Below are 11,568 nucleotides of genomic sequence, written 5' to 3' on the forward strand. Positions count from 1 at the left end.
TGGGCCCTTTGTTTGGCACAGTCCTCGATGTGATAAATAAGGTAGCTGAAATAATCTGTGAAACATCGAATTGCCCTACAACTAATTGTAACAGTCTGGTCAAATTGATTCCTGACCGACGCCGGAATGAAATGCATGGAAAATCCTTGTGACAAAATCCAACCGTATTATTTTCATTAGTTGAGGGTTGAACTGAGCCGATACGAAACGCAGTGGTATATTTAACAATCCAAACTTCTATAATGCTGAAAAAAGCAGTTATGAATCGAGAACATACAGTCCACTCATATTTGGCTGCAGAGTATTTGTGTTGCGTTGGCATCCGTACGAACAACGTCCTCGTTCTTTGAGACGGTTTGCTTGAGGTTGTGCTCGTAGACAGCTGCAAGTCATGTTACGGGAATATTGAAATGCGTTTCAATGAAGCCTCGTTGTAGATCTTATTAAGTGCCCCGATTCTGGTCGAAGAAGAGGCGCAGCGACTTGATTTGTATGACATCAAACCTTTTTTGAATTTTTGGGCGGTAGTAAATTGCGCTATTCTGTTGCGCACCAGGTCGATATTTTCAAATCAGGTCCCAGGCGGCTATGTAAGACCATGCCATGCTCACTTTACCCTTCTTCTGCGCGAATTCTGTAATGCTGAGTCCACGGCCGTCGTTGCCATTGAATTTGGTAATAGCAGCAATGGTTACCTTTTGACCCGGGGAGCCTAATTGACGTGTCGGAATATCCAGCCACCAGACACGACCATTTGTTTCAAAGGGGACGCGGTCGTTTTGGCGGCCATCAACTCCTTCAACTATCAATACACAAACATAAGGTTTCCCCTTACCCATGCGATCAAAGTCCCAATGTTCGCAAATAGGCATGAACTGGAACCTAGTTATTTCCGTTGACCCAAAGACCGAAATGGTCTTATAACGTGGGACAAAGCTGTCACTGCTGAAGCCATGATCGTCTTCCGGCTTCCCAAAAAGCTGTCGAAGCTCGCCTCCTTTATCCCCAATGAAGTATTCCTCCCAGGTGATTTCGCGTCCGTCGGAACGGAAGAGATGGGCGCGATCTGTCGGATAGTGCCTGAGGCCAAATTCTTCATTCGTCATGGTGAACTGTGTCGAATTGAAGGATGGAACGTATGGCATGCCCTTTCCCTGCACACTGCCGGCACCCCAGCACGCGTCAATGAGTTTCCAAGATCCATCATCCAACTTGATCGCATTCCACGCGTGTTGAGAGTGAAAAGCAGGGATGGGAGCACCAGGTTCCAGGGCTAAAAAGCCGTACCCTTTTCCATGCCCTCCAACCACGATGCACTCGAGACCAGCTTTTGTTGCTACCGCAGCAAATAGACCTGCATAGCCTTCGCAAACAGCAAGCCCAGAGGTTAAAGTCGAGATGGGTGTGGCGGGTTTGACATTATCATTGAAGAAAGCGTCAACATCATATGCGATATTGTGATGGAGCCAGGTGAAGATTGCACGGAACTTGTCGACGACAGATTGTAATGGGGACGTCAATTCAGAAGCCAGCCACTCGATGGACAACGAAGGTAAAGTGTCCCGAGGAAAGCGAGCGGCGTGATTATCCGGGACAGTAAAGTCCCAGCATTTCAGGCACGACAGATGCTGCGAATGAAGTTGTTGGGTAGCGTTCGCAGCCAAAGGTTTCGGTCTTGAAGCCAATGGAATTGGTGGAGGCAATCCTTGATCGTATCCTTCTAGTCCTCTTTGGGTCGGGACTTCTGTGGGCCTGGTTACGGGAACTGGCGGTGGAGTTTCGGTATTCTTATTGAGAGCAAAAGATAAAGCTGATGGTCTTGAAGAAGTTGGGTTCGTCTTTGGCATCAATTGTGCCGTTTCGGTTCGCTCCTTTGATTTTCGAGGAGGCAACCGCGGAGGAAGGGCGGGGCGTGCACGATCACTTTTGCTTGACGGTTGGCCTGCCGCTTTTGCCTCATTATCGACGTTTTGCAGATTCAAGCGTTTTGGATGAAGCGGGGGTGCAGCCGCAGGATCATAAGTGGGAGGCAAGGTTCGGTTTGGCTGAACATCAGACAAGCTAGATTGGGACGTGCTTGTGCGTAGAGCACCGGTTGATGTGGAGGACCTAGTTGCAATAGAAGAGAATGACTCTTTGGAACCTCTGGTTCGTAGCTGCTGCTGCTCGGAAGGACGACGCAGGGGTAGAATAGGGGTTTGGCGCTCCGAGACCCTTTTACTAGATAGCGACTGTTCAGAAGGTCTTCGTGGCGGTAGACTCGGCGGGACCTGCTCAGAAAGTCGCCGTGGAGGGAGAGCGGGAGGTGGTTGTCGATTGGGCGCATCGGCGTGCCGCTTTGCATTCTGTGTTAGAGGTGGAGGCGAGATGATATTCTGATCCTGGCCAATGGGCTCATTGCCCACCGTTTGTGTCGAAGAGGGGCCGTGATCTCTAAGGATGGGTACATTGACCGACTGTCCTCTTACTGTTGGTTCTGGCCGCTTGAGAGGCAGCGGAGGCCTTTCGCGATGTGAAGGCTCTTGGATGCTCGATAGCTTGACGGCAGGACTCTTGTCAGGGGCTCGGCCTACCTGCCCCAGATTCAGTGCGGCAATGCGATCTTTGATCGATAGTTGCTGCACCACAGGCTCTGCCATGTCTCATAGAAAGGTGCCTTTTTTTCGTTATTCTGTTTCCACATCGGCCTGTGACCAGGAAAGTTGCTCAACAGCGATGCTCTGGGGTTTATAATTGGCGATGGGTCGGGCCATGTCTCGAGAATCCCAGAAATGATTGAAATGACAGATGCCAAGCGTTGGCAGAAACCAAGGTGGGGAAATCCTAAGTGACGGTGCGACTATGGAGTCAAACCCAACATGAATGCCTAGGACATAAGTGATCAATAACAAGAAGAGGAGGAGGATTGCTCTCCAGGAACAGAACACACGAATCACAATTACTACTGTCGGCTGTCAAAGTGGCACGCCACACATGTGAAGCTCGAAGATCGATCTCCTTCTCATATTACCGAACCAGGTAACTCATATACAGCGCACGGGGCTGACCAAGCCCCCACGCAATGTGCTCGTGAGCCGGCTACTGCTCTAGTACTCCGTACCTGAACTGTACTTACCTTAGGTAGTGCTGGGCCTGCCCTGATGCCAAACAAAAAAGGATCAGATGAAATAATAGCCTCACAAAGGATGAAAGTTGAAAGAGTTGCTCAAGGGGTTTCATTGTTAAGAAGCCTGCTGCACTCACTCTCTCTAGCAGCTTAGATAGTTTTAAGTAGATTTGAACGTTGTCAACTACCTTAAGGTAGTGGTCTTAGGTATAGCTTAAGTCCCTGTAACTGAAAGTCTGAGTTTGTTCGTGTGACACCCTTGACAACCTACAATAGTAACCTATACCTCCGCTGTGGTATCTGGAATAGTGGCATCAAGAGTAGCGAGTACCTCGTGTTCTCTGCATGGATCACCTTCTCTCGCTCTTCCCTCCTCAATTGATCACTGTAAGACACTTTACTTAGCTGAGGTACTTTAAGAGTTCCGAATTTACTCGATAAAATTCGCTGTAATGCGGTACTCCGATAAGTTGCTTCCCTTGTTCCTTCATACCTCGGGACTTTTGGTCGCTTTGGCTCCTTTTCCCCCCCACCTCGACTTGCTCATTCTCTCTTCCTCCTTAATAATAACAAAACCACCACTTTAGGATCTACCTCTCCCCCCGACAAATACCCTTTGTCATGACTTTCTCAACTTCGCATCATCCTTTTCTCACATAGCGTTTCCGTTTTACAGATGCCATATATGGACCAACCCCCGTATTGCCGATGAATTGGTTGCACCAGGCCCCTGCAAGGAGGCGATCGAATTCAGTCTTGGCCGTCGTGCGCCCCCTTCCGTGGGCAATGGGATCTGGCGTTGAGCCGGTCGTTTCTTGTCATCGCTGAGAAAGGATTGGCAAATACTTGGCACTCCATCATCGCCAAGCTTCAACCCGCGCCCACCACCGTCCTTAGCGAGGAATACTATGGAGACCTTGACTGTACGGGGTCGCAGTAGTCATGAACGGAGGCAATTGTGGCATCAAAGTTCTTCCACAAGCAGCTCAGTGTTACGGGTATGCTTGCTAGACCTCCCATGTCTCGTCAGGCGTTTATACATTTTGGCATTGCGGAGAAATGACAGCCTCGCAGCATTGTACCCCCTTTGCCCTGCCATCAAATGGCATCCTTAGCATCGACGAATCCACGACGATAACCCTCACTCGCAATGCCGTGTTTGAGCCTCGCTGCACCGGCGCCAACATGGCGACCGAACCTCCAAGCTCGTCTGATCCCTCCACCGTCGCCGACCTCCGTGATCCCTTTTATGCCTCGACATTTCCGCAAGCCTACGCCATCTCCGCTGCCACGGTTGTGAGCTGGATGCTAGTCATCGCTCTGTGCATCACACCGCGATCATTCCTCTACGGTTCCTCATCAAGCAGCCGAAGACTTCTTGGCGGTCGCGGCATCATCAGCGGAGCGTCGGGTGGCACTCCTGTCGTCGGTCTGGGCATTCGGCCGTGGTTTCAGACTGTGGCGGCCCTGACCGTCGCCATCTCCCTGACGATTGCTTCGGCCGACTCTTTCAATGTTGCCAAAAAACAATACATTCTGGGCTTCATGGATGCCGACAGGCTGCGAGACAGAGTCGCCAATGGACTGGAAATACGCGTGGTTCGAGTCATCTCCGATTTGTTTGTCTGGCTCGCTCAAGTCCAAACGCTAATTCGGCTTTTTCCACGGCACAAGGAAAAAGTCGTCATCAAATGGACGGGAATAGCCTTGATTGTGCTCGACACCATCTTCAGCATTCTCAACAGTTTTGTCATCGAGACGGGAAGAACTCGACCGCGAGACTTTGACGATGCTATCCCCGCCCTCAACTATCTTCTTGCGCTTGCATTGAGCTTTCTGTATGCGGCCTGCGTGGTTTATTATGCTTTGTCGAAGCGACGGTTTGCTTTTTATCATCCCCGAATGTGGAACATGCCCTTGGTGGCACTCTTGTCCATCTGCGCCATTTTTGTGCCGGTCGTCTTTTTTGTTTTGGACATCTCGAAGCCAGATCTTGGCAGCTGGGGAGACTACGTTCGCTGGGTCGGCGCCGCCGCAGCAAGCGTTATTGTTTGGGAATGGGTGGAACGTATTGAAGCATTGGAACGGGACGAGCGAAAAGATGGTATCCTGGGACGTGAAATATTCGATGGTGATGAGATGTTGGAAATCACTCCCTCCGAGGAGGTCTCAAGACCCGGGCCGAGGCGTGGCGGCCAGGGAGGCGACCATGGAGGGATGCCGGTCCAGAGACCGGAACCTGCCAATACAAGCACGAGCAGAAGAGGAATGTCCAGTCTTGCGTTCCGTGTTGGTCGCTCTCACCAGCGGCGAGACAATCGCGAGTCCGGAGGGGAGGCCGCTGCTCGAGATAATGGAGTCGTGGCCCATGGTTCGGGCAGACACCCGGCATCATATCCACATCCCTCTCAAATACCTTCGACTAGTACCACTCCGCTCAGTGCCGTCGAAAGCCTGAGCGCTACCAGTACTGTTTATGCGGTGCATTACCATTCCGTGTCGGACTCGACACCGCCGATACCCGAGGAAACGGCCATCCACCCACGGAGCCTTGAAGATGGTAATCCCATGCTAGCCAACAGAGAGCCAAAGACTCCATCTTCAGAAGATGCCTCCTCGAGTACGACCCATGACCGCGATGATGGCGTCGACCCTTCTCGACCCGATAGAGAAGCCCGATGGCACAAGGTCATCAATCCGTTCAAACGGAAGCGCGCCTCTCCTCCGCCAGAGGTGGCGAGTGGGATGGTCGTGGACAGGCGCTTATCGGTTGGATCATCAACATCAGTCCAGGATGAAAGCACGCCGGCAGGCGGTGTATTGTCCAGATTCGGGTTTCCCACCCGAGCACAGCGGATTCGACATTCACGTACAACAACTCCTTTACCGCTGACTATCATTCCCGCTCAGCCCCGTGGTCGACCTTGGTCCCCCGGGTCCTCGCAGGAACCAGCGCAGGTGATGCCAGATGAGGAAGCTAGCCCTGTGCAACCGCCGCAGACAGGAGTTTCTTCTCGTGCTACCCAAGGAAAGGCTGTCAATCACGAGCTGCTCAACGGGCAGAATACAAACGGCACCTCAGCTCGATTCCTCTCTCCTCCGTCTGGTTACTCCTCTTCACGGCATCCTCCCACACCGTTTCAGATGCCGCCCTCAAGGGACCGGCCACAAAGCATTTCTTTTGTTCCACAGATACCCCCTTCGCATGAAACGCGCAGTAGAGCCTTTGATCTATCATCAGATAATTCTGAAAGTCCACCTCTTTCATCATCTCAGAGGAATACGGCTGATGCAGCACTTACTTCTTCCTCGGCAGAAGGCGCTGTACTCACAAGCGCCCCTGGCGACGGCAAGTTAACAGACACTGTACATCCCCCTCCAGGAGGGTGCGCTTAACATGTGGGTCGCTTTCGATGGCCTGGGGCTCTGACCTCCTGAAACTAGTTTTTCTGAATATACCTTGACTGTCCAAAATGTGGCAGACGCATTTGATGTTGGTTGTATGGACCAACGATTTTAAATTATGTACAGGAAGCTACAGCGCGTGTATTTGTATTATATACCCCCAAAATGGCACAGATTTTAGAGTCGCTTTTGATGCGAAACGGCGAGGCGCTTTATTTTAATGAAAGAGAATTATTTTTATTTGTATTTTTATTTTTATTTTATCTTTATTAAGTGAGGGTCTACTATATAACTTTTGTCTTTAGTCTGTGTATTAGAAAGATGCTTTTATGAGTAGGAGCGAGGGAGGTAACATCTGATCGCTTTTCTCCCTACTTGATCACTGGCTTTTGTTTGGCGTCTGCCTTTGACTGCAAAACTGTATTACATAAGCTGACATTGCGGCGCGCCCGGCATCGGCCAAAATGCCCCGTTGACACCAGCAACCTTTAATGCACCTTGTTAATAATTTAGGCAACGCTGCCGATTTCTCGAATTCGTCGCCCGCAGGGCCGTAAGGCTAGCACCATATATGACGGCCTGAACTTTTCATTCGCTGCTACCTTGGGTCCACTTCTACCTGTTCCAAAACAAATCTCGAGAAATCAATTGCAATAATAAATATATCGATGTGAAATTGTTCGTCGCAACTTCCATTGTCCTCTTCTTGGAAGACGACTACACAATGCATTCCGCAATGAGCGGGAATATGTTTTCTTCCTCGGTGGCTGAATTGCGCAACGACAATGGCGAGCGGATGATTATTCTACCGCTAAATCTGATTGCCCTAATCGTAACGCACGTAAGTTGATCAAAGTGGGCGATACGATAATGTCTCTAATTACGTCCACCGCTGAGAGATATAAGCATGTAGCTTGACGATCCTGCCGACCTCGCGCGAGTCTGCCGGACATGTCGGGTCCTCCATTATATGACTGTGCCTCAACTCTACGAAAAAGTCACACTCCGGTCGTATGCACAGATTCGCTATTTCAATGGTCGAGCTGAGGGTCATGGTGGCGCAAGCCCGTTTGCAATGGGACTCAATGCACTCGTTACCAGAAACGTGGCAGGCTTGGTCCGGTCATTCAAAGTCGTGGGAGAGGTATCCGAAAATAACGTCAAGGAATTCGCAAAATCGGGCAGGATACCTGACGGGACCATGTTCTTGAACATGTCGATTCGCGCGGCCATCGACAGGATGGAGAAACTTGAGGCGGTCAAGTTAGTTTAACTGCAATGATTCATTCCGGGTTACTATGGCTAATGACTATCACAGCTGGGAGCTTGGAACCAAACCGCTTCTAAATCTATACCAAGGATTATCCTTGCGACCAAAGCTGACTTCTTTGACTCTCAAATTCCCTACATCTCGAGTCCCTCGACCTGTCAGTGTCATCCCGCCGATCCCAAGCCTTCGCAGCCTTAAAGTCCTCAATATCGATCCACTTTGCTACCCAGACGACATATCGCTCCTTCTGCTCGGTTCGAAAAAATTGCGTGAGCTAAGACTTCATTGGAGCCCCCGAATGCGCAACGAAGCTGAACCTAGTGTTCAGCTACATTCATATTTTGGAAGATGTATAAATGCCAACTACGCTCTGCCACTCAGACACCTTTCTATAGCCAATTTATACGCGCACAATAATGGCGAATTCGACCGCGCATTTGATCCAAAACTCATGGAGTCGATAACTGCGATTAATAGCCCTGGCGCGGAGAATGGCGCGGGCAACAATCTAACCGCATTTGTTGACCAGGGATGGGGTATGAAAGATGTGATACCTGCGCTCAAATATGTACGATGCGATCAGGTCTCTCAACTTGGTGTGGACTCTTTAACTTTGGTTAAGGGTCTTCGAGAGTTTTACATCATTAGTTCAAAAGCTTCTCCTTCTTCCTCGGCCGGTGGCAGCATTGAGACATCACCCTCCAACCTGTCATCCACCATAGGTGGCACTTCTACGCCAGATATGACCCCTCCTTCATGCTTAGAAACACCTGAACTTTCTCTCCAAACCGCCTTCCTAGATGCATTATGCCAGCACCATGGGCCAAGCGTGCGGTGTCTGCTATTGTCAAATCGCTGGATGCTCGACAAGGATGAACTGGGCCGATTAGTCCACGGCTGCCCGAATCTCGAGCAACTGGGGCTCAGTATCCGCTCTGACGTTTATGAAATTCTCCGACTCCTTTTACCTTTTTTACCGCATTTATACGCAATTCGCATCCTTGAGGCGCCACACGGGTCTGAACTCACCAAATACGCATTGGAAACCAGCAATATACCCTTTGAAGAAAAGCTAGGCCGCGAAATGGTGAAACCCACGTACAAGAACCTCAGGTGGGTCGGTATTGGGGACCTCCTCTTCCATTGCGGTCCGAGTGTCCAGCTCTCGGAAACCGGCCCCAGAGGCCAGCCTGTGTACAAGCGACTGGTCCGTCGGGTCCCGCCGGAGGCAGCCAAGCACGTACAGATTTGGGGTCTGGATTCATTGGAAATATAGAGGAAAATGTCAATTGACGACGGTAGCTTGAGATGTCGGTTTGGCATCGGGCTACACTGTTACACACATCGCGCACTACCTCCCCGCTCTTGGTTAAAGCCTGGGAATATCTGGTTAATGGCGTTGTTGATAAGACTGGCGTGAATCATGGATGGACGGGGCTACTGCCTTGCGATACCTTTTTGCTTTTTGTAAACGTATACCGCGCAATTTTCGAACCATTTTTTTTAGTGTCAACGGATATCTGCACTGGAGTATCGAATATCCAATTCCCATTCAGGGCAACAAAAGACTCGGGAAAAATTTCCGGGATGCATGTTCTGATACTGGACCACCTTCTCTCAATTGCCAGGATAGTGAAAGACATGCTGGCCTTTTTTGGGATTTCTGTGCTCTGTTTGATCTATCGTGGTGGGAAGACACGAGCACCCCGTAGTAACGCTCCTTCGTGGGGTTGGGCACGTGGGACCCAGGAATGGTATGAATCCAATGCCAGCCTATGCAAATGCAAAATGCAACATGCAACATGCAACATGCAATGCATTCGGGACGTGGTTCCCATTATTTACATGGTAAAGGGTCCGATACCGGGGATTTGAAACCATGCGGTGATCGTAGGAGCCCAAGGGAACATTGAAAAAGTGTTGGTATGCTGCACGGGACGTCGCGACGATGGATGAACAATAGCTCAGTATTAGCTGGCATTCTGTCATGGCCTGGGCTCAAAAAATGCGGGTCACTAGAGGATTTGATATGTATGCAACAGCCCGTGTACAACAATAAAAGGATAGATGACCACGTGGTCTAGGGATTCATTGACGTGCACGGAGAGTTTGAGATTTCATATGAGGCGTTTAAATACCAGATGAAAGTTCGATGTATGCGTTTGAGGCAGAATATATTTTTGTCTTAGTCTGAGCTAGAGAACATTTCAGGTACTCTGTACTGCTGAAAGAAACAGTCAATAATCAGATAGTCGTGTATACATATCAGATGAGGATGACGGCTGATTGTGGAGTGTTGAAATGGGTCCGAAGGGTCCCTCGGTGTCGTCGGAGTTTATCGGGGGCTTGAGCATTCCCGGGACAGCCCAGGTAGTGGGAATCGCCCTTCCCATGCAGTATCACCTTGGCACTGCGGCGCAAACATGCACCGATACGCGTGTTCTGAGTTGGACTACTCCGATACAGACTCGGTTATATTACCTCTGGCCTGGACCTCCTCGCTCGTTCTCTTCCGTCGTTTTCCCACTGGTTGACGGCCTCTCTCCACAGCGACGTCATTGCCGAGAGCGACTAAAAAAATTCACATTCACGAGAATAAACAGATCATGATAAACGATTAGGCGTGTATGCTTGCATAGTATAGATGATGACGGAAGTCATATTTGTGGTGATTTACATTTATGCCCTTCACGAGGCTCAAGGCCTTATCTAGCAATGGCCATGGACGGTCCAATTGTGCAGGATTAGTTCTTACCTTACGCATGTGGGAAAGACGATGAAGTGATGAATTGCAGCTTTGGGGCGCGCATGAAATGGAGGCTTGGCGGAGTTTTGTTAATCCTGCGCCATGTACTGGTACTAGCTTCTTATCCAAAAATCCTGCTATTTAATGTGGGGAGGGGCGATAGGGAATACGTCACCAAAAGTACCGATACTTGAGGTTGGCAGATGCAGGTTCCCCCACGACTTCTTGACTGGGGACTGAATGGAATCTGATTGGTTCACTGGCGCTCCGTAAGCGTCGCAGCCAAGACACCAAACAGATTTCCATGGGGAAAACCCGAAGAGCAGACACGAATTGGCAAGCCTGCCCTGTATGTGAAAGGGTGGCAGTGAACGTACGGGAATTAAGAGACCGTAGACAAACAAGAGAAAAAAAGAAACAAGGCCATAGGTGGCTTGTTCGCCGAGTTGTGAAGAAAGCCAAGACTTTTACAGTCCCGACTTTTGACACCATAATCGTCCACCCACACTCCCCAATTCCCCCCAGGCACAAGGAAACCGGCCAGCGCCGTTCTCATTTTTTTTTCTTCACCTTCTTGTTCGTCCTCCCAATCTTATAATCTTCAGAGCAGGGTACTCCATCCCTCTGTGCGATTCGATCCCCTAGAGTCCTCTCGACGTTCTTCGGTTGATCCCCTTTTCCGTACGTTCGATTAGGTCGAAGAACCTCGAGAAACCCCCACTCAGCCGGATATTCGTACCGCCTTCGTCGCTGGTTCTCCTCATTATCTCTGGAGAGATTCTCGATATTATCCTGCTATCATAAGCCGCTATAAATTTCTCAGCATCTTGGGCTCCCGGGCGTGGACGGCATTGATGCTGCAGCTGAGTGTGGCCTGGGGCAGGATAAGAAGATCCGGAGGTGTCGTTTGCAGGCCGTGAATTGCTTGCAACGCTCGTCCATACTACTCTCCGAATAGATTTAGGTCGTCAATCAAATAGCTGGCAAGCGAACAGTGTATGCCAGGTTCCGGAGGAACAGCGAACCCGCGAGCGCGTCGAC

General features: G+C 50.1%; 3 protein-coding genes across 3 annotated transcripts; 2 read left to right on the forward strand and 1 right to left on the reverse strand.

The window, feature by feature from the left end:
• Window positions 1-211: 211 nt before the first annotated feature.
• Window positions 212-2,743, reverse strand: L228DRAFT_22166 (hypothetical protein). Its single transcript, XM_018330277.1, has one exon. It carries the CDS (start codon window positions 2,637-2,639, stop codon window positions 567-569), a length of 2,073 nt encoding a protein of 690 aa, XP_018192485.1. The 5' UTR covers window positions 2,640-2,743; the 3' UTR covers window positions 212-566.
• A 1,422-nt stretch (window positions 2,744-4,165) lies between these two features.
• L228DRAFT_235935 (PalH-domain-containing protein) lies at window positions 4,166-6,502 on the forward strand (the record flags this gene model as incomplete). Its single annotated transcript, XM_018330771.1, has 1 exon — window positions 4,166-6,502. One exon carries the CDS (start codon window positions 4,166-4,168, stop codon window positions 6,500-6,502), a length of 2,337 nt encoding a protein of 778 aa, XP_018192486.1.
• Window positions 6,503-7,235: 733 nt separating this feature from the next.
• L228DRAFT_235936 (hypothetical protein) lies at window positions 7,236-9,057 on the forward strand (the record flags this gene model as incomplete). Its single annotated transcript, XM_018330772.1, has 3 exons — window positions 7,236-7,352; window positions 7,425-7,774; window positions 7,830-9,057. 3 exons carry the CDS (start codon window positions 7,236-7,238, stop codon window positions 9,055-9,057), a joined length of 1,695 nt encoding a protein of 564 aa, XP_018192487.1.
• Window positions 9,058-11,568: the final 2,511 nt, after the last annotated feature.

This window comes from Xylona heveae, assembly GCF_001619985.1.
Source record: "Xylona heveae TC161 unplaced genomic scaffold L228scaffold_1, whole genome shotgun sequence".
In the NCBI taxonomy this organism is placed as follows: Eukaryota; Fungi; Ascomycota; class Xylonomycetes; order Xylonales; family Xylonaceae; genus Xylona; species Xylona heveae.